Source organism: Bombina bombina, chromosome 4 (assembly GCF_027579735.1).
Source record: "Bombina bombina isolate aBomBom1 chromosome 4, aBomBom1.pri, whole genome shotgun sequence".
Taxonomy (NCBI): domain Eukaryota; kingdom Metazoa; phylum Chordata; class Amphibia; order Anura; family Bombinatoridae; genus Bombina; species Bombina bombina.
The window spans coordinates 734,408,447-734,435,134 of record NC_069502.1 but is presented as its reverse complement, the minus strand read 5'-3'; the positions used below and the strand labels follow the sequence as shown (position 1 = coordinate 734,435,134).

Sequence of the window (26,688 nt, the reverse complement as noted above, 5' to 3'; positions counted from 1 at the left end):
TTGAAAGTAGAGCTAGTTAGGCTAAGGAGAAGCAATGCACTACTGGGAGCTAGCTGCTGATAGGTGAAGACACACATGCCTCTTGTGATTGGTTCACCATCAAGTCTGTGTCTGTTTTTTTTTTTTTTTTTTTTTTTGCTTAAAGTTGTAAAGTGTAATAGTTGAATAGGGTATACCAATATGTTTGCCCCTCTGGTAAATTTAGAACATTGCAAGTGCTCTCTATTGTAGATGTTTTTCTAGTGAGGGTGCTATCCTCCAGGTTAAAGGACCACTCAGTGCTCTAGAATTACATACTTAGCTAGTACATAAAAACGACAATGCAATAACACTTACTCTGAATTTCAAATAAGCAGTAGACTTTGCTTTTTGACAAATTTATTTTTTCTCCCTTTTATCCAGCCCCCTGTATCATGTGACAGACATCAGCCAATCACAGACTAGTATACCCTGTGAGGTTGTGCACATGCTCAGTAGGATCTTGTTCCCCAGAAAGTGTGAATATAAAGAAACTGTGTAAAATTTGATAATGGAAGTAAATTGGAAAGTGTCTTAAAACTGCATGATCTGTCTGAATCATAAAAGTTTATTTTGACTTGAGTGTCCCTTTAAGTAATAATCCTTTTTTTATTTCAACAGATTTAGACATTTCCTTACTATTGCAAGTACTATTTTTCCTTTTTATTCTGCTGTATAGTGCATTTTGTATTTACTGCAGTCTTTGCTTTTGCAATTCCAAACTAGGCTTTTCCATCTTTTCAAAGAGATTTTTTAAGGGTTGTGCTTGAAAGGATATTAAACTCAAAATGTAATTCCCCGGCTTTTCCAGTAATTGATCTCTGAACATTGTAGTGTTTTTACATCCCCAGAGGGGCTGAAGTGCAGTCTGTGGAATACAGAAACCTGACACTTCTACATGCTTCACAATGATTGGGTAATATGTGTAGGGACTCATTTATATCTGTCTCTAATTGGCCACAGCAAAGGAAGTAAGATAAACAACATTTAAGAGGCCTTTCAATAAGGTGTTCTGGGTCTGCAAAACACTGCATATGTTTCAAACAAAATTGCAGCTTTAAAGGGACAGTCAACTCCAAAATTGTTATTGTTTAATAAGATAGATAATCCCTTTATTACCCATTCCCCAGTTTTGTACAGCCAACATGGTTATATTAATATAATTTTAACCTCTATGATTACTTTGTATCTGACAGCCCCCTGATCACATGGCAATTTTTTTTTACTATCTATTGACTTGTATTGTAGCCAATTAGTTCTGTGTCATGCACAACTCCACGGGAGAGATCACAATGTTATCTGTATTGCACACATGAACTAGCAATCTCCTGTTGTGAAAAGCTAATAAAAAAAAGCATGTGATAAAAGGCTGTCTGTAGTGGCTTAGAAAAAAATTCAAAGAATTGGAAAACAGCACACCTCAAACAGGGGCACAGGGTCACAGACTTGCCAAGTCCTTACCAATATTCATCATGAAGACTCCAACCGCCAAACCTTTTAAAAGACCCTTATTGTTTCATTAGTTGGGCCCAAAACAAAGAGAACAACGTTTCAAGGTGTGACTGTCCCTTTAAATGCTTTTAAAACATTTATTTTACATTTATATAGAATTGCTGAATACAGGGAATAATTTGTCATAGATACATTTTAAAAAATGACTAATGTCCCTTTATGATCATTTTTTTTTTTCATGTCATGTTTTAGGAGGCTTGTCCTCCTTCACCAACAAATTGTCCTTGCTAACCTGTGAGCATTAAAGGGACATTCAGGTCAAATTTGTAATGCATAGAGATAGATGACATATTTGAATGGAAACATATTTACAATGTACATGTATTGGCAACAATGCTTCTTGTAAAATGTATCACTGTTTTAGTGTTAGCATTTTTCTCTGCACGTGCACGTGAAGCATTGCAAGTGCAACAGCATTTTAAATACATGTATCATGTCAGAAATTATGCAAATCTGGCTTTTAAAATGCTGGTGCATGGAACATACTTAAGTATACTCTTGAAACGGCTCTAACTTTTATTAGAAGCATTTTTGCTATTACATGTATATTGTTGTGAAAATGCTTATATTCAAAATGGAAATGCACCAATGTAATTGGTTTCAATGTTGGCTGGAATGTCCCTTTAACACAGCAATATCCTTTTAGTACACACAATGACTCCCTGCTAGTTTCAATATCCATTTTAACCAGCTTAAAAATGCAAAAATGGGTAAAAATGTGTGTGTTAGCATATTTAGCTGGTGCTGTTTCACAGGATAGACATATTTTGACTGATGTGTCCTTTAAAGGGTTTCTGCGTATAGAAATCAAACATCTTAGTTACTGTGCACTGGAATCTGAGATGTCCCCTGCAGTGACATCTGAAATTGTCTCCATTTATTAATGTTACGTTTTCTATTGCTTCCTTGAGTGAGCAGGCTACATGGTACTGCCTGTCCACATCTGGCAGGTTAAAGTCTCGGGTAACTATATTGCTTTTTGTTTCATTGCCATCTCATTGATTTCCTCTGTCAGGATTATATCCGTTTCATCTTTCTGTCTGAGAGGTCTATAGATCACACCAGTATGAGTAAGACACGCTCCCTTCTGTTTCTACAGCAAATACAGTTCCTAACAACAAATATATCTGTTTCTCACAAGCCGAAGATCTCATTGCTTTAGATTTACTAAGGTGAAAGCTTCCTTCCGAGCTGATGTAAAGGAATAGTATAGTCAAAATGAAACCTCTGTGATTCAGATAGAGTATGCAATTTTAAGCAACTTTCTAATTTACTCCTGTTATCAATTTCTCTTGTTAAGTGTGTTCAGTCCACGGGTCATCCATTACTTATGGGATATATTCTCCTTCCCAACAGGAAGTTGCAAGAGGATCACCCAAGCAGAGCTGCTATATAGCTCCTCCCCTCACATGTCATATCCAGTCATTCTCTTGCAACCCTCAACAATGAAGGAGGTCGCGAGAGGAGCTGGAGTTTTTACTTAACTATTCTTCAATCAAAAGTTTGTTATTTTAAATGGCACCGGAGTGTGCTGTTTTTCTTTCTCAGGCAGTATTTGGAAGAAGAAACTGCCTGCGTTATTTATCTATGATCTTAGCAGGCGTAACTAAGATCCACTGGCTGTTCTCGACATTCTGAGGAGTGGGGTAACTTCAGAAACTGGGAATAGCATGCGGGGTCCTCCGCAAATGAGGTATGTGCAGTACTTTATTTTCTGGGAATGGAATTGACTAAGAAAATACTGCTGTTACCATATGATGTAAGTACAGCCTTAAATGCAGTAGTAGCAACTGGTATCAGATAAATGTATGCGCAGTCGAGTTATATTCTAGGGACTAGAATTTGACTGAGAAAATACTGTTAACACTGAAATAATACTTAAGCCTTCTCTGCAGTGGTAGCGACTGGTAGCAGGCTTAGTGATAGCTTTGCATGACATTGACAAATGTTGTTTTTAATAAAACGTTTACTGGCATGTTATTCGTTTTTGTGAGGTACTTTGGTGATAAATCGCTTTGGGCAGGATTTTATTCCACATGGCTAACATTTTTTTTCTGCATGGAAACCGTTATATCAGGGCTCCCACTGTTGTGATTAGAGTGGGAGGGCCCTTGTTTTAGCGCCTTGTTGCGCAGTTAAAATTATTGCACAGTCTTTCTGCTTCTTCCTCCTTGATCCAGGACGTCTCTAGAGAGCTCAGGGGTCTGCAAACTTCATTTGTGAGGGAGGTAATCAGTCACAGCAGATCTGTGACAGTGTGCTGACTGTGATTAAAAGCGTTAAATCTTAATTGATATCTGTTTTATCCGTTTTGGGTATTGAGGGGTTAATCATCCTTTTGCTAATGGGTGCAATCCTCTGCTAATAATACACTTCTTGTTAAGAATTGTTTAATTATATCTGTATTTTTGAAGCGCTGCAGCGTTTTTTATATTGCTTGTAAACTTATTGAAGTGATTTCCAAGCTTGTTAGTTTCATTACTAAGTCTGTTTTAAACATGTCTGATTCAGAGGAAACTGTTTGTTCATCATGTTCAAAAGCCAATGTGGAGCCCAATAGATTGATGTGTACCAATTGTATTGATATTGCTATGAATAAAAGTCAATCTGTACCGATAAAGAAGCTATCACCAGACAACGAGGGGGAAGTTATGCCGCCTAACTCTCCTCACGTGTCAGTACCTGCGTCTCCCGCTCGGGAGATGCGTAGGATTGAAACGCCTAGTACATCTAGGCCCTTACAAATCACTTTACATGATATGGCTAATGTTATGAAAGAAGTATTATATAATATGCCCGAATTAAGGGGCAAACGCGATAGCTCTGGGCTAAGGACAGAGCGCGCTGATGACACGAGAGCCATGTCTGATACTGCGTCACAATTTGCAGAACATGAGGACGGTGAACTTCATTCTGTCGGTGACGGTTCTGATCCGGGGAGACCGGATTCAGAAATTTCGAATTTTAAATTTAAGCTTGAGAACCTCCGTGTGTTACTAGGGGAGGTATTAGCGTCTCTGAATGATTGCAACACGGTGGCAATTCCAGAGAAATTGTGTAGGTTGGATAGATACTATGCGGTACCGGTGTGTACTGAGGTTTTTCCTATACCAAAAAGACTTACAGAAATTATAAGTAAGGAGTGGGATAGACCCGGTGTGCCCTTTTCCCCTCCTCCGATATTTAGAAAAATGGTCCCTATAGACGCCACCACACGAGACTTATGGCAGACGGTCCCTAAGGTGGAGGGAGCGGTTTCTACGTTAGCCAAGCGTACCACTATCCCGGTGGACGATAGCTGTGCTTTTTCAGATCCAATGGATAAAAAATTAGAGGGTTATCTTAAGAAAATGTTTGTTCAACAGGGTTTTATACTGCAGCCTCTTGCATGCATTGCGCCTGTCACGGCTGCAGCGGCATTCTGGTTTGAGTCTCTGGAAGAGGCGATTCGCACAGAGCCGTTAGATGAGGCCTTGAGCAAAGTTAGAACCCTTAAGCAAGCTAATGCGTTTGTTTCAGATGCCGTAGTACATCTAACCAAACTTACGGCTAAGAATTCCGGATTCGCCATACAGGCGCGCAGAGCGCTCTGGCTTAAATCCTGGTCAGCGGATGTAACTTCCAAGTCTAAACTACTTAACATTCCTTTCAAAGGGCAGACCTTATTCGGGCCCGGCTTGAAGGAAATTATTGCTGACATTACGGGAGGTAAGGGCCACGCCCTTCCTCAGGACAGGGCCAAACCAAAGGCCAAACAGTCTAATTTTCGTGCCTTTCGTAACTTCAAGGCAGGAGCAGCATCGACTTCCTCCGCTCCAAAACAGGAAGGAACTACTGCTCGTTACAGACAAGGTTGGAAAGGCAACCAGTCATGGAACAAGGGCAAGCAGGCCAGAAAGCCTACTCCCGCCCCTAAGACAGCATGAAGTCAGGGCCCCCTATCCAGAGACGGATTTAGTGGGGGGCAGACTTTCTCTCTTTGCCCAGGCTTGGGCAAGAGATGTGCAGGATCCCTGGACGTTAAAGATTATATCTCAGGGATACCTTCTGGATTTCAAATCCTCTCCTCCACAATGGAGGTTCCATCTTTCGAGGTTATCGACGAACCTAGCAAAGAGAGAGGCATTTCTGCAATGTGTACAAGACCTCTTACTCATGGGGGGTGATCCACTCAGTTCCGCGATCGGAACAGGGACAAGGATTTTACTCAAATCTATTTGTGGTTCCCAAAAAAGAGGGAACCTACAGACCAATCTTGGACTTAAAGATCCTAAATAAATTCCTAAGGGTACCATCGTTCAAGATGGAAACCATTCGAACCATCCTACCCATGATCCAAGAGGGTCAATATATGACCACGGTGGACTTAAAGGATACTTACCTTCATAAACCGATTCACAAAGATCTTTATCGGTACCTGAGGTTTGCCTTTCTAGACAGGCATTACCAATTTGTGGCTCTTCCCTTCGGGTTAGCCACGGCCCCGAGAATTTTTACGAAGGTTCTGGGCTCACTTCTGGCGGTACTAAGACCACGAGGCATAGCGGTGGCTCCGTACCTAGACGACATTCTGATACAAGCATCAAGTTTTCAGAATGCAAAGTCTCATACAGAGATAGTTCTAGCATTTCTGAGGTCGCATGGGTGGAAAGTGAACGTGGAAAAGAGTTCTCTGTTACCACTCACAAGGGTTCCTTTTCTAGGGACTCTTATAGATTCTGTAGAGATGAAGATTTACCTGACGGAGTCCAGGTTATCAAAGATTCTCAATGCTTGCCGTGTCCTTCATTCCATTCCAAGCCCATCAGTAGCTCAGTGCATGGAGGTAGTCGGCTTAATGGTTGCGGCAATGGACATAGTGCCATTTGCGTGCCTGCATCTCAGACCGCTGCAACTATGCATGCTCAGTCAATGGAACGGGGATTACTCAGATCTGTCCCCCTTTGCTAAATCTGGACCAGGAGACCAGAGATTCGCTTCTCTGGTGGTTGTCACCGGTTCATCTGTCCAAAGGAATGACCTTTCGCAGGCCAGATTGGACGATTGTAACAACGGATGCCAGCCTTCTAGGCTGGGGAGCAGTCTGGAATTCCCTGAAGGCTCAGGGATCGTGGACTCAGGAGGAGAAACTCCTCCCAATAAACATTCTAGAATTAAGAGCAATATTCAATGCTCTTCTAGCTTGGCCTCAGTTAGCAAAGCTGAGGTTCATCAGATTTCAGTCGGACAATATCACGACTGTGGCTTACATCAATCATCAGGGGGGAACCAGGAGTTCCCTAGCGATGTTGGAAGTCTCGAAGATAATTCGCTGGGCAGAGTCTCACTCTTGCCACCTGTCAGCGATTCACATCCCAGGCGTAGAGAACTGGGAGGCGGATTTCCTAAGTCGCCAGACTTTTCATCCGGGAGAGGGCATCGGTAATTCTAATAGCGCCTGCGTGGCCATGCAGGACCTGGTATGCAGACCTAGTGGACATGTCGTCCTGTCCACCATGGTCTCTTCCTCTGAGGCAGGACCTTCTAATTCAGGGTCCTTTCAACCATCCAAACCTAATTTCTCTGAGGCTGACTGCTTGGAAATTGAACGCTTGATTCTATCAAAGCGTGGGTTTTCGGATTCGGTTATTGATACATTAATACAGGCTCGGAAACCTGTGACAAGAAAAATTTACCATAAGATATGGCGTAAATATTTACATTGGTGCGAATCCAAGAGTTACTCATGGAGTAAGGTTAGGATTCCTAGGATATTGTCTTTTCTACAAGAGGGTTTAGAAAAGGGCTTATCCGCTAGTTCGCTAAAGGGACAGATTTCAGCTCTGTCTATTCTTTTACACAAACGTCTGGCAGAGCATCCAGACGTCCAGGCCTTTTGTCAGGCTTTGGCTAGAATTAACCCTGTGTTTAAAGCTGTTGCTCCTCCGTGGAGCTTAAACTTGGTTCTTAAAGTTATTCAGGGTGTTCCGTTTGAACCCCTTCATTCCATTGATATTAAGCTTTTATCTTGGAAAGTTTTGTTTTTGATGGCTATTTCCTCGGCTCAAAGAGTCTCTGAGTTATCTGCCTTACATTGTGATTCTCCTTATCTGATCTTTCATTCAGACAAGGTAGTACTGCGTACTAAGCCTGGGTTTTTACCTAAGGTTGTTTCTAACAGGAATATCAATCAAGAGATTGTTGTTCCATCATTATGTCCTAATCCTTTTTCAAAGAAGGAACGTCTTTTGCATAATCTAGACGTGGTCCGTGCTCTGAAGTTCTACTTACAGGCAACTAAAGATTTTAGACAAACTTCTTCTCTGTTTGTCGTTTACTCTGGACAGAGGAGAGGTCAAAAGGCTTCGGCTACCTCCCTCTCTTTTTGGCTTCGTAGCATAATACGTTTAGCCTATGAGACTGCTGGACAGCAGCCTCCTGAAAGAATTACAGCTCATTCCACCAGAGCTGTGGCTTCCACCTGGGCCTTTAAGAATGAGGCCTCTGTTGAACAGATTTGCAAGGCTGCAACTTGGTCTTCACTTCATACTTTTTCCAAATTTTACAAATTTGACACTTTTGCTTCTTCGGAGGCTATTTTTGGGAGAAAGGTACTTCAGGCAGTGGTTCCTTCTTTTTAATGTTCCTGCCTTGTCCCTCCCATCATCCGTGTACTTAGCTTTGGTATTGGTATCCCATAAGTAATGGATGACCCGTGGACTGAACACACTTAACAAGAGAAAACATAATTTATGCTTACCTGATAAATTTATTTCTCTTGTAGTGTGTTCAGTCCACGGCCCGCCCTGTCTTTTTCAGGCAGGTTCTAAATTTTATAATTATAACTCCAGTCACCACTGCACCTTATAGTTTCTCCTTTCTCGTCTTGTTTCGGTCGAATGACTGGATATGACATGTGAGGGGAGGAGCTATATAGCAGCTCTGCTTGGGTGATCCTCTTGCAACTTCCTGTTGGGAAGGAGAATATATCCCATAAATAATGGATGACCCGTGGACTGAACACACTACAAGAGAAATAAATTTATCAGGTAAGCATAAATTATGTTTCTTCTGTTAAGTGTGATCAGTCCACGGGTCATCATTACTTCTGGGATATTACTCCTCCCCAACAGGAAGTGCAAGAGGATTCACCCAGCAGAGCTGCATATAGCTCCTCCCCTCTACGTCACTCCCAGTCATTCTCTTGCACCCAACGACTAGATAGGATGTGTGAGAGGACTATGGTGATTATACTTAGTTTTATATCTTCAATCAAAAGTTTGTTATTTTAAAATAGCACCGGAGTGTGTTATTACCTCTCTGGCAGAGTTTGAAGAAGAATCTACCAGAGTTTTGCTATGATTTTAGCCGGAGTAGTTAAGATCATATTGCTGTTCTCGGCCATCTGAGGAGTGAGGTAAACTTCAGATCAGGGGACAGCGGGCAGATGAATCTGCATAGAGGTATGTAGCAGTTTTTATTTTCTGACAATGGAATTGATGAGAAAATCCTGCCATACCGATATAATGTCATGTATGTATACTTTACACTTCAGTATTCTGGGGAATGGTACTTCACTAGAATTACACTGTAAGAAATACATAAAGCTGTTTAATAACTAGAGATTATGTTTAACGTTTTTGCTGGAATGTAAAATCGTTTTCATTTGCTGAGGTACTGTGTGAATAAATGTTTGGGCACTATTTTTCCACTTGGCAGTTGCTTAATCTGTTTTTCTGACAGTTTCTGTTCTCCCTCACTGCTGTGTGTGAGGGGGAGGGGCCGTTTTTTGGCGCTTTTTCTATGCATCAAATATTTCAGTCAGCAACTCATTGTATTCCCTGCATGATCCGGTTCATCTCTACAGAGCTCAGGGGTCTTCAAAACTTATTTTGAGGGAGGTAATTTCTCTCAGCAGAGCTGTGAGAATTATAGTTTGACTGAGATAAAAAACGTTTATTCTGTAATTTGTTTCCTGCTTTCAGAATTTGTTATCTTTGCTAATGGGATTAAACCTTTGCTAAAGTTGTGTTGTTTACAAGGATTGAGGCTATAACTGTTTCAATTTATTAATTTTCAACTGTCATAGATCTTCTGTGCTTCTTAAAGGCACAGTACATTTTAATATTATTCTAATTGAATTGTATTTCCAAGTTGCAAGTTTATTTGCTAGTGTGTTAAACATGTCTGATTCAGAGGATGATACCTGTGTCATTTGTTGCAATGCCAAAGTGGAGCCCAATAGAAATTTATGTACTAACTGTATTGATGCTACTTTAAATAAAAGTCAATCTGTACAAATTGAACAAATTTCACCAAACAACGAGGGGAGAGTTATGCCGACTAACTCGCCTCACGTGTCAGTACCTACATCTCCCGCTCAGAGGGAGGTGCGTGATATTGTAGCGCCGAGTACATCTGGGCGGCCATTACAAATCACATTACGGGATATGGCTACTGTTATGACTGAGGTTTTGGCTAAATTACCAGAACTAAGAGGTAAGCGTGATCACTCTGGGGTGAGAACAGAGTGCGCTGATAATATTAGGGCCATGTCAGACACTGCGTCACAGGTGGCAGAACATGAGGACGGAGAACTTCATTCTGTGGGTGACGGTTCTGATCCAAACAGACTGGATTCAGATATTTCAAATTTTAAATTTAAACTGGAAAACCTCCGTGTATTACTAGGGGAGGTGTTAGCGGCTCTGAATGATTGTAACACAGTTGCAATACCAGAGAAAATGTGTAGGTTGGATAAATATTTTGCGGTACCGACGAGTACTGAGGTTTTTCCTATACCTAAGAGACTTACTGAAATTGTTACTAAGGAGTGGGATAGACCCGGTGTGCCGTTCTCACCCCCTCCGATATTTAGAAAAATGTTTCCAATAGACGCCACCACAAGGGACTTATGGCAAACGGTCCCTAAGGTGGAGGGAGCAGTTTCTACCTTAGCTAAGCGTACCACTATCCCGGTGGAGGATAGCTGTGCTTTTTCAGATCCAATGGATAAAAAGTTAGAGGGTTACCTTAAGAAAATGTTTGTTCAACAAGGTTTTATATTGCAACCCCTTGCATGCATTGCGCCGATCACGGCTGCAGCGGCATTCTGGATTGAGTCTCTGGAAGAGAACATTGGTTCAGCTACTCTGGACGACATTACGGACAGGCTTAGAGTCCTTAAACTAGCTAATTCATTCATTTCGGAGGCCGTAGTACATCTTACTAAACTTACGGCGAAGAATTCAGGATTCGCCATTCAGGCACGCAGGGCGCTGTGGCTAAAATCCTGGTCAGCTGATGTTACTTCTAAGTCTAAATTGCTTAATATACCTTTCAAAGGGCAGACCTTATTCGGGCCCGGGTTGAAAGAGATTATCGCTGACATTACAGGAGGTAAAGGCCATGCCCTGCCTCAGGACAAAGCCAAGACTAGACAGTCTAATTTTCGTTCCTTTCGTAATTTCAAAGCAGGAGCAGCATCAACTTCCTCTGCACCAAAACAGGAAGGAGCTGTTGCTCGCTACAGACAAGGCTGGAAACCTAACCAGTCCTGGAACAAGGGCAAGCAGACTAGGAAACCTGCTGCTGCCCCTAAAACAGCATGAATTGAGGGCCCCCGATCCGGGATCGGATCTAGTGGGGGGCAGACTTTCTCTCTTCGCCCAGGCTTGGGCAAGAGATGTTCAGGATCCCTGGGCGCTAGAGATAATATCTCAGGGATACCTTCTGGACTTCAAATACTCTCCTCCAAGAGAGAGATTTCATCTGTCAAGATTGTCAACAATCCAGACAAAGAAAGAGGCGTTTCTACGCTGCGTACAAGAGCTCTTGTTAATGGGAGTAATCCATCCAGTTCCACGATCGGAACAGGGACAGGGGTTTTACTCAAATCTGTTTGTGGTTCCCAAAAAAGAGGGAACTTTCAGACCAATCCTGGACTTAAAGATCCTAAACAAATTCCTAAGAGTTCCATCGTTCAAGATGGAGACTATTCGGACAATTTTACCTATGATCCAAGAGGGTCAATACATGACCACTGTAGATTTAAAAGATGCTTACCTTCACATACCGATTCACAAAGATCATTATCGGTACCTAAGGTTTGCCTTCCTAGACAGGCATTACCAGTTTGTGGCTCTTCCATTCGGATTGGCTACAGCTCCAAGAATCTTCACAAAGGTTCTGGGTGCTCTTCTGGCGGTACTAAGACCGCGGGGAATCTCGGTAGCTCCATACCTAGACGACATTCTGATACAAGCTTCAAGCTTTCAAACTGCCAAGTCTCATACAGAGTTAGTGCTGGCTTTTCTAAGGTCACATGGATGGAAGGTGAACGAAAAGAAAAGTTCACTCGTTCCACTCACAAGAGTTCCCTTCCTGGGGACTCTTATAGATTCTGTAGAAATGAAGATTTACCTGACAGAGGACAGGCTAACAACACTTCAAAGTGCTTGCCGCACCCTTCATTCCATTCAACACCCGTCAGTGGCTCAATGCATGGAGGTAATCGGCTTAATGGTAGCGGCAATGGACATAGTACCCTTTGCACGCTTACACCTCAGACCACTGCAACTGTGCATGCTAAGTCAGTGGAATGGGGATTACTCAGACTTATCCCCTTCTCTGAATCTGGATCAAGAGACCAGAAATTCTCTTCTATGGTGGCTTTCTCGGCCACATCTGTCCAGGGGGATGCCATTCAGCAGACCAGACTGGACAATTGTAACAACAGACGCCAGCCTTCTAGGTTGGGGTGCCGTCTGGAATTCTCTGAAGGCTCAGGGACAATGGAGTCAGGAGGAGAGTCTCCTGCCAATAAACATTCTGGAATTGAGAGCAGTTCTCAATGCCCTCCTGGCTTGGCCCCAGTTGACAACTCGGGGGTTCATCAGGTTTCAGTCGGACAACATCACGACTGTAGCTTACATCAACCATCAGGGAGGGACAAGAAGCTCCCTAGCTATGATGGAAGTATCAAAGATAATTTGCTGGGCAGAGTCTCACTCTTGCCACCTGTCAGCAATCCACATCCCGGGAGTGGAGAACTGGGAGGCGGATTTCTTAAGTCGTCAGACTTTTCATCCGGGGGAGTGGGAACTTCATCCGGAGGTCTTTGCCCAAATACTTCGACGTTGGGGCAAACCAGAGATAGATCTCATGGCGTCTCGACAGAACGCCAAGCTTCCTCGTTACGGGTCCAGATCCAGGGATCCAGGAGCAGTCCTGATAGATGCTCTGACAGCACCTTGGGACTTCAGGATGGCTTACGTGTTTCCACCCTTCCCGTTGCTTCCTCGATTGATTGCCAGAATCAAACAAGAGAGAGCATCAGTGATTCTAATAGCACCTGCGTGGCCACGCAGGACTTGGTATGCAGACCTGGTGGACATGTCATCCTGTCCACCTTGGTCTCTACCTCTGAAACAGGACCTTCTGATACAGGGTCCCTTCAAACATCAAAATCTAACTTCTCTGAAGCTGACTGCTTGGAAATTGAACGCTTGATTTTATCAAGACGTGGATTTTCTGAGTCAGTTATTGATACCTTAATACAGGCTAGGAAACCTGTTACCAGAAAGATTTACCATAAGATATGGCGTAAATACCTATATTGGTGTGAATCCAAAGGTTACTCTTGGAGTAAGGTTAGGATTCCTAGGATATTGTCTTTTCTACAAGAAGGTTTAGAAAAGGGTTTATCTGCTAGTTCATTAAAGGGACAGATCTCAGCTCTGTCCATTCTGTTACACAAACGTCTGTCAGAAGTTCCTGACGTCCAGGCTTTTTGCCAGGCTTTGGCCAGAATTAAGCCTGTGTTTAAAACTGTTGCTCCACCATGGAGTTTAAACCTTGTTCTTAATGTTTTACAGGGCGTTCCGTTTGAACCCCTTCATTCCATTGATATAAAGTTGTTATCTTGGAAAGTTCTATTTTTAATGGCTATTTCCTCGGCTCGAAGAGTCTCTGAATTATCAGCCTTACATTGTGATTCTCCTTATTTGATTTTTCATTCGGATAAGGTAGTCCTGCGTACTAAACCTGGGTTCTTACCTAAGGTAGTTACTAACAGGAATATCAATCAAGAGATTGTTGTTCCTTCTTTATGCCCAAATCCTTCTTCAAAGAAGGAACGTCTACTGCACAACCTGGATGTAGTCCGTGCTCTAAAATTTTACTTACAGGCAACTAAGGAATTTCGACAAACGTCTTCTCTGTTTGTCATTTACTCTGGGCAGAGGAGAGGTCAAAAAGCTTCCGCTACCTCTCTTTCTTTTTGGCTTCGTAGCATAATTCGTTTAGCTTATGAGACTGCTGGACAGCAGCCTCCTCAAAGAATTACAGCTCATTCTACTAGAGCTGTGGCTTCCACTTGGGCCTTCAAGAATGAGGCCTCTGTTGAACAGATTTGCAAGGCTGCAACTTGGTCTTCGCTTCATACTTTTTCCAAATTTTACAAATTTGACACTTTTGCTTCATCGGAGGCTATTTTTGGGAGAAAGGTTCTTCAGGCAGTGGTTCCTTCTGTATAAAGAGCCTGCCTATCCCTCCCGTCATCTGTGTACTTTTGCTTTGGTATTGGTATCCCAGAAGTAATGATGACCCGTGGACTGATCACACTTAACAGAAGAAAACATAATTTATGCTTACCTGATAAATTCCTTTCTTCTGTAGTGTGATCAGTCCACGGCCCGCCCTGTTTTTAAGGCAGGTAAATATTTTTTAATTTATACTCCAGTCACCACTTCACCCTTGGCTTTTCCTTTCTCGTTGGTCCTTGGTCGAATGACTGGGAGTGACGTAGAGGGGAGGAGCTATATGCAGCTCTGCTGGGTGAATCCTCTTGCACTTCCTGTTGGGGAGGAGTAATATCCCAGAAGTAATGATGACCCGTGGACTGATCACACTACAGAAGAAAGGAATTTATCAGGTAAGCATAAATTATGTTTTTTTCTTCGTTCTCTTGGAATTTTTATGTGAATGTAAGCTTAGGAGCCGGCCCATTTTTGGTTCAGAACCTGGGTAGCGCTTGCTGATTGGTGGCTACATTTTGGCACCAATCAGAAAGTGCTACCCAGGTGCTGAACCAAAAATGGGCCAGCTCCTAAGCTTACATTCTTGCATTTTCAAATAAAGATACCAAGAGAACGGAAAAAAAATGATAATAGGAGTAAATTAGAAAGTTGCTTAAAATTACTGCACTAAATCATGAGTTTAATTTTGACTAGACTATCCCTTTAAGAAATATGCACTATACTGTGTTAAACCTCTCCTGTCTGTATAAGAGACTGCATAAAATTGAATAGGAAATTATGAGATATATTTTTGCCCTTTAAAGGGACATAATGTTTTATATGCAAGCAATATAACAATAATAAAATGTTCTAACTGTGTTTAACCCTTGCAAGTGGGTTAATTATATCATGCAATGCAGTACTGTGAGCTTGCTGAACACATCTGGTGAGCCAGTGACAAGAGGCAAATGTGAGTAGCCATCAATCACCAGCTATGTTGAACTTTTGAGCAGAAATGCAATGCTACTCTGGAACTGACTTTTGCTGTGCTTTACCCCCTTTGCTGGGGTTAAACAATTAATTATATGCAACAGTGAAATTATACAATACTTTAACAAATTAGAGCATTTCCTTTTTGTTCTCTATGTCCCTTTAAGAAAGGACCTGCATGATACACTATCCACAGAAAAGTTTGCCAGCCGGGTGGCATTATGAAGTAGCCGAGTGGGTCCGTGTAATACTTTGCAATATTGTAACATTTTCTGTCATTTATAAATGTAACTTAAAGGGAAACCAAACCCAATTTTTTTCTTTTGTGATTCAGATAGAGCATGCAATTTTAAGAAACTTTGTAATTTATTCCTATTATCAATTTTTCTTCATTCTCTTGGTATCTTTATTTGAAATGCAAGAATGTAAGTTTAGATGGCGGCCCATTTTTGGTGAATAACCTGGGTTATTCTTGCTGATTGGTGGATACATTCACCCACCAATAAAAAATTGCTGTCCAGAGTCTGAACCAAAAAAAAGCTTAGATGCCTTCTTTTTCAAATAAAGATAGCAAGAGCACAAAGAAAAAATGATAATAGGAGTAAATTAGAAAGCTGCTTAAAATTGCAAGCTCTATCTGAATCACAAAAGAATAAATTTGGGTTCAGTGTCCCTTTAAAGGGACATGAAACCCAACTTTTTTTTCTTCCTTTCATGATTTAGATAGAGCATTTGATTTTGAACATCTTTTCAATTTACTTCTATTATCTCATTTTCTTTGTTCTCTTGGTATCCTTTGCTGAAAAGGATACCTAGGTTGGCTCAGGAGCTGATGATTGAATTTTGCACATATATTTCTCATGTTATTGGTTCACCCTATGTGTTCAGCTAGCTCCCAGTAGTGCATTGCTATTCTATACGGTCCTAACTGTGTTAAAGCCCAGTGCTGTTAGGATGGCATTAAATGTTTTAATGCCGTCTAGGGGTTAAGCTATTCAATGCACAAATTCATTTCATAATTTAACATACATTGATGATAATTTGTGCAACAAACATTGAAATATTAGCTTAAAGGGACACTGAACCCAATTTTTTTCTTTCGGGATTCAGATAGAGCATGCAACTTTCTAATTTACTCCTATTATAAAATTTTATTCATTCTCTTGGTATCTTTATTTGAAAAGCAAGAATGTAAGTTTAGATGCTGGCATATATTTGGTGAACAACCTGGGTTGTTCTTGCTGATTGGTGGATAAATTCACCAACCAATAAACAAGTGCTGTCCAGGGTCTAAACCAAAAATTGGCCTTAGCTTAGATACCTTCTTTTTCAAATAAAGATAGCAAGAACGAAGAAAAATCGATGAGGAGTAAATTAGAAAGTTGTTTAAAATTGCATGCTCTATCTGAATCACGAAAGAAAAAAAATTTGGTTCATTGTTCCTTTAATATTGGCTTAAATTGTAGCAGGGTTGTCATTAAAATCAGCCGGGTGGTGTGCCCGCTCAAAATGAGAACATTGCACTATAAATGAAAACTAACTTTGGTAAGGCAGTTTCAAACTATAAATCTTTGTATAGTTCTAGTTTTATTTTTCTGTTACATAAATAACAATGTATAATGTTCTGTCACTTTTTGTGTAAATAATATTTTGTGAATAATGCCTTTAAATTTACCAAAAGCTTTAAATAAATTTACACACAGAAAACAAAACAAGTCTGTAGCTCCCAACCCTGCAACAAAAAATGTAAAAGATGATTTAGTTGTACTGAGCAGTATTTCACTTGAGAATTGATTGCCTTGCTCACTTCTCCAGCAGCAAAACAGATTTGGTCGCAATTTAACCCCGTTCATTGATAGAATATTGCTGGCATGTCACACCTGGAACCTGGCACATTCTTATCCCATTTGGATCCTGCAGAAAATAAGCATGTTTTTGTTACACATTTACAGCTCCCACAATTACACTAAATTGTGGAATAACGCAGTCGCTGATATTTTATTGTTTTTTAAATGAGTTCTTAGCAGCAAGGCCTTTTTAATTGAAACAGGAGAGCGTGAGCGTGTTTGTGCTCTTGTGATTTGGCTGGATGTAAATTGCCAGCTCTCTGCTTTACAACTCTCTCCCCCCCCCCCCCCACATACACTTAAGAAATGTGTTAAGCATTAGGGGATGCAGCATTTAGAAGCCTTAGAAGCTTTTATATTTCTATCAGCAGGTTCTTTAATGGTTTTATAACTGAAAGCAGTGGAGGCATTTGCACTTCCAAGTGGGAGTAATGAGCATTAGTTAAAGACACATTTATTTAAAAAAAAAAAATACTATGGCAAACAAAATAATAAAATGTACCTTTTTACATAACATCTTTACTGTATACTTAAAAGAAAAAACTTTGTTTTTATTATAGGTTAACAAAAACAAGAAGTGGAGAGAACTTTCGACCAATCTGAATGTTGGAACTTCCAGTAGTGCGGCCAGTTCTCTGAAAAAGCAGTACATACAGTATTTGTTTGCCTTCGAATGCAAGATTGAAAGAGGGGAGGAGCCTCCACCAGAGATCTTCAACACTGGGGATTCCAAGAAACATCCTAAGATTCAGCCGCCATCTCCTGGTAGGTTGAGGAATTGCAGTTATTTTTTTAGTACAATCTGGGGGAAAAATAACCTACATAAATGTGGAAGAATTAAAATTAGGTACCGACATATAATTCTTTACATCCCAGAAACTGATTCTGATGTTTTAAATGATTGCTTAATGTATTATTCCTATAGAATCCATATGTTATCAGTCAGGCTATTTTAAAAAAGGTGAAACAGATATCATTAGGACGTGATGCCTTTTACTATACTTCAGCAGTAGTGTTTGGCAAGATGTGTTGGAGGGGAAACGTACTTTGGCACCAGACAAGGTATTTAAATTAATTAATATTGTTTCAGTGGCCAAATTGCAATGAAGGCCACTTAGTTTACATGCTTATAGCTCACACTATCAATCACAGCGGAGCACAGAAAAAAAGATGGATGAGTCTCAATTCCTTGTGATCTGCTTTTCATTAACATAAAGGAATTGTATGGAAAACAGCATCTTATACGGTCCATAAGGTTTAAAGGAATATTACAATGTATGATATTATAATATAAAATGTTTAATTATGTGTTGTTTAAAATACTTTGGAATATTCTTTGCAATATACTTACATTATTTTAGTTTATTTAATTCCACTGAGTTTCTATAAAGTAATGTTTTACCTTAAGCCTCTCTTTATCTATTCTTCCTGCGGAGGACAATCGGGTAAAGATACAAAACGGGCAATAAAAGAGAGGTTATGTGGAACATAGGATTATCCAAAAGTTTTTTTGCACGCTTTATTTGCACAAACAGTGATAAATAGAAAATTAATTCAAACATGGTGGTGTTCCTTAATTTATAGAAACTAAGCCTTTACACTTATATTTTCAATATTGAAGCAACTAATATAATTGTAAATAATACATGTATATATTCTAAGGATAATCTTTACTTTGAAAACATCACTTTATCTAGCATGTATTTACTGTAACATCCCTTTAATAGTGCAATATTAGAATGCTCTGATGTGCAATATCACTTTACAATTACTGTGCAGTAAAGGGGTTAATAAACACAATTACATACTAAAACAGAAGCAGTCTGCCAGGTACAAACAACAGCTCAGTGGCTTGTTATGGCCTGGTTACTAACTGAGAGTAGAATCTTTTAGCCCAATTGTGCTTTTCAAAGAGGAAAACTTTCCTGAAGTATATCAGTCTGATCCTGCCTACAAGGTCAATCCAGTCCCAAAATACAAGGCAATTTTCCTCTGAACAAGGGAGATGGCAACCCCAGACAATTGTTTCGGCCTCCTTTGGGTCTCATCAGTGAGGTGCAGCCATATCCCTCTAAGTACATTGGGCAAGGAGTCCATGTCTGGTTTCCCCCATCACCCTTGGGAGACTTTAATAAACACAATACCCACTCTGGAGAGGCATTGCATGGGAGCATATTGCCATTCTTCAGCCATTTCCAACTCTGGAGTATTGATGTTTTATAGTGGACATTAACTAAGTTCAGACACTTTTTTATAGAAGCATGCTGCAGTTTAATAGTAAAGTATTCTAGTACATTAGAGAACATTCATATTGCACATTTCTGTTCTTTAAACTAGGAGGTACCCAAGCACTAGAAAAAACCTTTCTGAAAAAAAAGCAGTGTTTTAACTACAAACCAGTAGTGAATACATTTTGCACATTACACTAAACAAAACTGCACGGAAATGATTTAATTTATAAGTTCTAATTTTGAGCCTTAGAAACTTTTATTTCATGCTCCTATGCAGAAATCAGAAATACAGACTTCTATAATACACTGCATTTTGCTTGCCATACTAAAAGATCATTGGCAAATTTAAATCTTTTCTATTTTAGAGGATATATCTGGCTTTTTTTAACTTTTTTTTTTTTTTTTTAAATCTTTACTTTCAACATGAAATCCTACAATAAAGAAGTAATTTTGTAATTCTTCATGAGGACAGACTGAATTTGCCAGTTGTCACCAAAACAAATTTCTTTATTATTTTTTTTATTATTGTTTAAAAAACAAACAAACTGTTAGCAGATGACCCAGGAGAAAGTGATACATGGGTTTGTGACCAAATAGAGATCATGTGGCCTCTTTTTCAGTCGCATGCTAATATCAGAAGGCAGATCATGAGACTCTTAGGGGACCTGCCGTCCGTATTTATGAATCACTGGCTTCCCCAACCTGGTGTATTTCAATCTCTCTGGTCTCGTCCGACTGGGGAGATTGGTGGCTTTTGCCCACGCGTGATTGGCTTTGCGCAGGCAGGGGGCGGGGTTGCACAAGAGTGCAAAATTCTGTTCTTGTGCAATACTGAATTCTGGAAGCAAAATTCAGCATACCAGAGGCAAGCTGCAGCGGACAGGGGTGTGTATGTACCCCCCTGTCGGCCGCAGCTTGATAAATCGACCCCTTAGACATGCAGTTACACTGTCAGCCACATACCTCCATATCAGACCTTAGATCAAACCAAGTCATTTAAAGGGGCATTAAACAATTTTGTGGTCACTCTAGTACAGGGCTCGACAAAGCCAAGAAGACACTGGCTCCTAGAATTTTACCCCTGGCTTCTAACTTTTTGGGTTATTCTCCATATTTCTATATAGAAATACCACTGGCTGGCTCCTAAAAGTTTGTCTGGCTCCTTAAAGGGCCACTAAACCCAAAATCTTTCTTTCATGATTCAGATAGAGAATAGAAATTTAAACATTACAATTTACTTCCATTATTTATTTTGCTTCATTTTTTAAATATCCTTAGTTGAAGAAAAAGCAATGCACATGGTGAGCCAATCACACGAGGCTTCTATGTGCAGAAACCAATCGGCAGCTAGTGAGCATATCTAGATATGCTTTTCATTAAATAATATCAAGAGAATAAAACAAATTAGATAATATAAGTAAATTAGAAAGATGTTTAAAAATTGCATTCTCTTCCTAAATCATAAAAGAAAAAATGTGGGTGGCATGTCCCTTTAATATTCTTACTGGAATATTTTTTAATATTTAATATTTTTTAAACAGATTTGTTGAACTCCTTTAAAACTATCCCTTATTTGGTTCTACAGGGGACATATGCTAACAAGCTTTTAAAAATAAGGAAAACCTAGGTTATAACCTAGCATTACCCATTACTTTATGCAAATGAAAAATTATCACTTATTCAATATTTAAACAATATAACTGTAAAATATATTTCAGCATATTATTATCAGGCTAATAAATATATATTTTCTTTCATTGTAATGGGTGGAAAAATTGAACCAAGTGAAATTCACGTTCTAGTTGCTCAAAATAGACAAATGCAAAGAGACAGATTATAGTTTTGAAAAGCAACTTGGGGATAGGAAATTAGGCCACTCTCTGAGTCGAGTAACATTGTGCAGTTAGGAGTTTTCAATATGGTAGAACGTATTCTATATTAAGAACATCAGTTTTTTGTTCACCTCAGCAGAAGAGGTAGATGTGAGATATATAGAAAAAAAAAGTGAAAGCTGCTTTTGCATTTTTTTAAATAAAGTTACATTGTTGATTAAAGAAATGTGCTTAATCACAACTGGGGAAATACATATTAACACAAACAACTAAATCTGCTGTTTTAATGGAAAGTAAATAAGAGCATTTGAAATATATTTTAATTGCTCCAATAAGTTACATTTACCTGTGATGTAATTATTCCTACACACACATTTTAGTTGTGATATAGATGAATGTACCATGTAACTAGATTGAATGAAATAAAGTGTTGCATTAATTACTGTTATCCACATGGGAGGAATTACAGGACTCCCTTACCTGCATTTGACTGGGTAATTAGGACAATCCTAGTTTCGGTTTTCTATCTTTGTAAATTGAGTGAGTGCAACATCAATTTTTAATCAAATTGACAAATTTGAAGCCAATTTTTGCTATTTACGATAGACCATTATTGTCATAATAAATAGTCTTTAACAATGAGTTTATTTATATATTGTTCAAGTAACATTAATCCCTTTTTAGTGCCAGATGCAACGCATTCCTGGCCCCCTGGCAGTGATAGGCTTTGTAATTAGTGGCGCTGTACTGGGAAACAAGGAACGCCCAGTGATTTCATGCTGAGCTGCATGTGTTTCTAGATTTTCTTAAGTAGCTCTTAAAAATAAAACCCATCACATTCCCTCTGGCAGTGAATGGATTAAATTTGTTTGTATCATTTTTTATTTTTCTGTCATGGTTTGCAAATTGAGCAATGTTTGTAGGAGAAGATGCCATGGTATGAGGCTAAATCGCAAGCAAATCCTGCTTTTTGGTCCCTTTTTTTCTGTGTTAAATTATTTGTATATTTATTTCCCATGTCATGTTAGAATAATTATTTTTACGCTGTAACGTGTATGGTTTACCCCATGCATTATAGCATGGGCGTATTTTGGCCTAGGTTAAGGGGATAGTAAACCCCTTGTGATTTGTATATAAAATGTTTACATATGTGTAATGAAACAACTTTGCAATATATTTTCATGATTTCATGTGCACTCGGTTCATATAATTAGAGACTTTCGAGTCAAAATTTGAATAAACGTAGATAAATTACATCTTTTGAATAAAAACATATTTGCAATATACATGTATTGGCAAAAATGCTTCTAGTAAAAGTTATTACTGCTTTAGTGTTAACATTTTTCTCTGCACGTGCATGTGAAGCATAGCTAGATATTCTTAGTGCACCAGCATTTTAAATACTGCAGCTGCTCAGATCATCAGTAGGGCTTGTATCATGTCAGCAATTAACAAATTGAGTCATTACCAGATGGTACAAGCACATTTTGGCTCTCTGAGCAAGTGCTTTGTTTAAAATGCTGGTGCATGCTGCATACCTAAATACACGTCTGAAACAGCTATAGCATTTATTAGAAGCATTTTTGCTAATGCATTTATATTACAAATATACTTCTATTCAAAACTGAAATGCATCCATGTGGATTCCAATTTTGGCTGGAATGTCCCTTTAAAGGGACACTGTACCCAATTTTTTTATTTTGTGATTCAGATAGAGCATGCAATTGTAAGCAACTTTCTAATTTACTTCTATTATCAATTTTTCTTCGTTCTCTTGATATCTTTATTTGAAAAAGAAGGCATCTAAGCTGAGGAGCCAGCAAATTTGTGGTTCAGAACCATGGACAGCAATTGTTTATTGGTGCTGCCCAATCAGCAAGGACAACCCAGGTTGTTCACCAAAAATGGGCCGGCATCTAAACTTCAATTCTTGCTTTTCAAATAAACATACCAAGAGAATGAAGAAAATTTGATAATAGGAGTACATTAGAAAGTTGCTTCAAATTGCACACTCTATCTGAATCACAAAAGAAAAAATTTGGGTACAGTGTCCCATTAAGCTCTAAAAATGGCTCATTTTCTAATTCTCAGAACTTGAAGTGAACCCTGCTGGCTTTGCATGGCTAACCCTACTAATTACAATTCCCTAATTGGCTTTATCAGATAACAACTGCAAAACAATGTATTTTATACTAACATTATAACCAGGGCTAGCCTTGTTGTCTGCAGGCTGTAGCTTGGATTGGCTCAAATAAGACAAAACGGTGGGTGGAGTTTGGTGATTACCATAATTTTTACTGCAATTATTTTTCAATCTGTTTTAAAAAATCTTAAGACTTGGCTGACATGTTATTCTATAGCAACACAACAGAAATGTCTTGTAATTACAAGGTGCTTACTGTATTTTTAACTAGGGCATTTGTATTTGGAGAGGCAGCAAATTTTTTTGGTTAGTTATGTATTAACTTTATTACAAACCAATGATCCCCTCTATCTTTCCTTTGCCTAATATGAACTAAAATTGTTTAGGGGTGGGGAGTTGGAGATTTCCCAGGGCCTAGGGCAGCATAAAAATGAAATAAGACTAATAAGACTATTAATTAAAGTGTATTGAGTAAAAAATAAATGTGGGTGACCAAGCAAGTGAAAAATGCATACTATATGTCTACTTACAATAAAAAGTTGCACATACAGCAGCAGTAACTCATACCTGGGGGACACCCTTGGCTCTACACGTTTATTAGGTAGCAGGACACAACACAACCTTACACAATTTTAGCCCATGTTGTTTGGACAGCTTTTTTTTTTTTTTTAGTTAATGAGTTTGTGTCATCCACACAAATCTGCTGCTAAGCACAGGGCAGCACTCTGTTGTAGGGTACGTTGGGGCTGATAAAACCAAAAATAGCAACAAGGCACGATGACTCAGGTGTACTTTATTACAGAGTTAGCTCATATAGACCTGCATGCGAGCTATTCACTAGATAACAATAAAAAATAATAATAATACGTTGGGGCTGATTTTTCTGTAAAAAGGCTGTGCAGTTGGTTAATAGCAGGGAGATTCCTGACAGTGAATATAAATGAGGTTATGGAAAGCTGCACTTTATAATGATAATGAGTATTTATATACTGGCAGTATAATATTGTGGGTTTTTATACTATACCCTGATGAGTACTGCTCTGTAGAAATGTGATGAGCATGTATACTCTGAATATGCTGTGCTGTATAATGATGTGAGTATCTATACACTATGGGGCCAATTTATTAAAGGGACAGTATACACTAATTTTCATATAACTGCATGTAATAGACACTACTATAAAGAATAAGATGCACAGATACTGATATAAAAATCCAGTATAAAACAGTTCAAAAACTTACTTAGAAGCTGTCAGTTTAGCTCTGTTGAAAAGGCAACTGGAAAGCCCACTGCAAGAGGGAAATAAGACACTGCCCCCCCTTCCCCTTCTTTTACATATGAAAAGACCCTTTACACAAACAGGAACAAGCTGGAGAAGGCAGCTGACAGTATTCACATAAAACTTTGGGGCTTGGTTAGGAGTCTGAAAATCAGAGCAATGTTATTTAAAAATAATCAAAACTATACATTTTTTTTACAAAAAAAACTTTATGAGCTATATAAATAGATAATCTACAAAACATTTATGCAAAGAAAAAATGAGTGTATAATGTCCCTTTAAGGGTTGAATGGCACCTGATGCCCATGTTTGGCTCGCCGGAAACAGCAATTATGGAGCAGCTGTCTTAAGACCGCTGCTTCATTACTTGTCCGCTGCCTCTGAGGCTGCGGTCTGCAATCTGCCCGATCCTATACGATACCCCCTGCTAGTGGCTGATCCTATACGATACCCCCTGCTAGTGGCTGATCCTATACGATACCCCCTGCTAGTGGCTGATTGGCCGCAAATGTCAGGGGGCGGCATTGCACAAGCAGTTCACAAGAACTACTTGTGCAATGATAAATGCAGACAGTATATGCTGTAGGCATTCATCGATGTCTATCGGACATGATCTTCTATATATATATATATATATAAAATGATGTGTTACTAGAAAGGGAATACGAGCGCTACCCACTCTAAGAGTAAAACATTTAATATACACTTAAAAAGCGCAAGATAAAACAAAGTTACAAAAAGTAAGTAAAGTGATAGCAAAATAATATCACTGTTTGGTCCGGAAGTCCCGCAAACCTCTACCTCTGTCTGTATCCGCTGTTTGTATCTGTTATTGAGGGCCTGTGTTTAGCCGTAGGAATGCCAGTAACAGTGAACCTGCAGAGCGTAGGTTGGCGTCAGGCCGGACCCATGTGGGTTTGGCCCGACGCCAACCTACGCTCTGCAGGTTCACTGTTAACTGCATATATATATATATATATATATAATGATGTGTGTATCTATACAATAATAGTAAACCACCCTTCACTATATATATAAAATTATGTGTGTATCTATTCACAAATAATGAATGCACCACACTGTATAATGATGTGTGTGTGTGTATATATACAGTTGAAACTCGAAAAATTAGAATATCATGCAAAGGTTCATTTATTTCACTAATGCAACTTAAAAGGTGAAACTAATATATGAGATAGACTCATTACATGCAAAGCAAGATAGTTCAATCCGTGATTTGTCATAATTGTGATGATTATGGCTTACAGCTCATGAAAACCCCAAATCCACAATCTCAGAAAATTAGAATATTACATGCAATCAATAAAACAAGGATTGTACATAGAACAATATCGGACCTCTGAAAAGTATAAGCATGCATACTGTATGTACTCAGTACTTGGTTTGGGCCCCTTTTGCAGCAATTACTGCCTCAATGCGGCGTGGCATGGAAGCTATCAGCCTGTGGCACTGCTGAGGTATTATGGAAGACCACAATGTTTCAATAGCGGCCTTCAACTCTTCTGCATTGTTCGGTCTCATGTCTCATCTTTCTCTTGGCAATGCCCCATAGATTCTCTATGGGGTTCAGGTCAGGCGAGTTTGCTGGCCAATCAAGCACAGTAATCCCACGGTCATTGAACCAGGTTTTGGTGCTTTTGGCAGTGTGGGCAGGTGCCAAGTACTGCTGGAAAATGAAGTCAGCATCCCCATAGAGCTCGTCTGTGGAAGGAAGTATGAAATGCTCCAAAATCTCCTGGTAGACGGCTGCGTTGACCCTGGACTTAATGAAGCACAGTGGACCAACACCAGCAGATGACACGACTCCCCAAATCAACACAGACTGTGGAAACTTCACACTGGACTTCAAGCATCTTGCAGTGTGTGCCTCTTCATTCTTCCTCCATATTCTGGGTCCTTGGTTTCCAAATGAGATGCAAAATTTGCTCTCATCAGAAAAGAGGACTTTGGACCACTGAGCAACAGACCAGGTCTGTTTTTCTTTAGCCCAGGTAAGACGCTTCTGACGTTGTTTGTTGTTCAGGAGTGGCTTGACAAGAGGAATATGACATTGGAAGCCCATGTCCGGAATCCATCTGTGTGTGGTGGCTCTTGTGAAAGTCCCCAACACTTTTGAATGGCCTTTTCCTGACTATCCTCTCCAGGCTGCGATCATCCCTGCTGCTTGTGCACCTTTTTCTTCCACACTTTTCCCTTCCACATAACTTTCTATTGATGTGCTTTGATACAGCACTTTGGGAACATCCAACTTCTTTTGCAATTACCTTTTGTGGCTTTCCCTCCTTATGGAGGGTGTCAATGATGGTTTTCTGCACAA

The 26,688-nt window shown here is 39.6% G+C and overlaps 1 protein-coding gene across 7 annotated transcripts in view; it reads left to right on the top strand.

The window, feature by feature from the left end:
• Window positions 1-26,688, top strand: part of ARID1B (AT-rich interaction domain 1B) — an 807,057-nt gene that overhangs the window by 731,433 nt on the left and 48,936 nt on the right. For all 7 annotated transcript variants that reach the window (XM_053710956.1, XM_053710958.1, XM_053710954.1 and 4 more), the window contains one exon: window positions 17,425-17,629. In XM_053710956.1, the coding sequence (XP_053566931.1) occupies window positions 17,425-17,629 (205 nt within the window). The remainder of the gene's footprint in view (window positions 1-17,424; window positions 17,630-26,688) is intronic.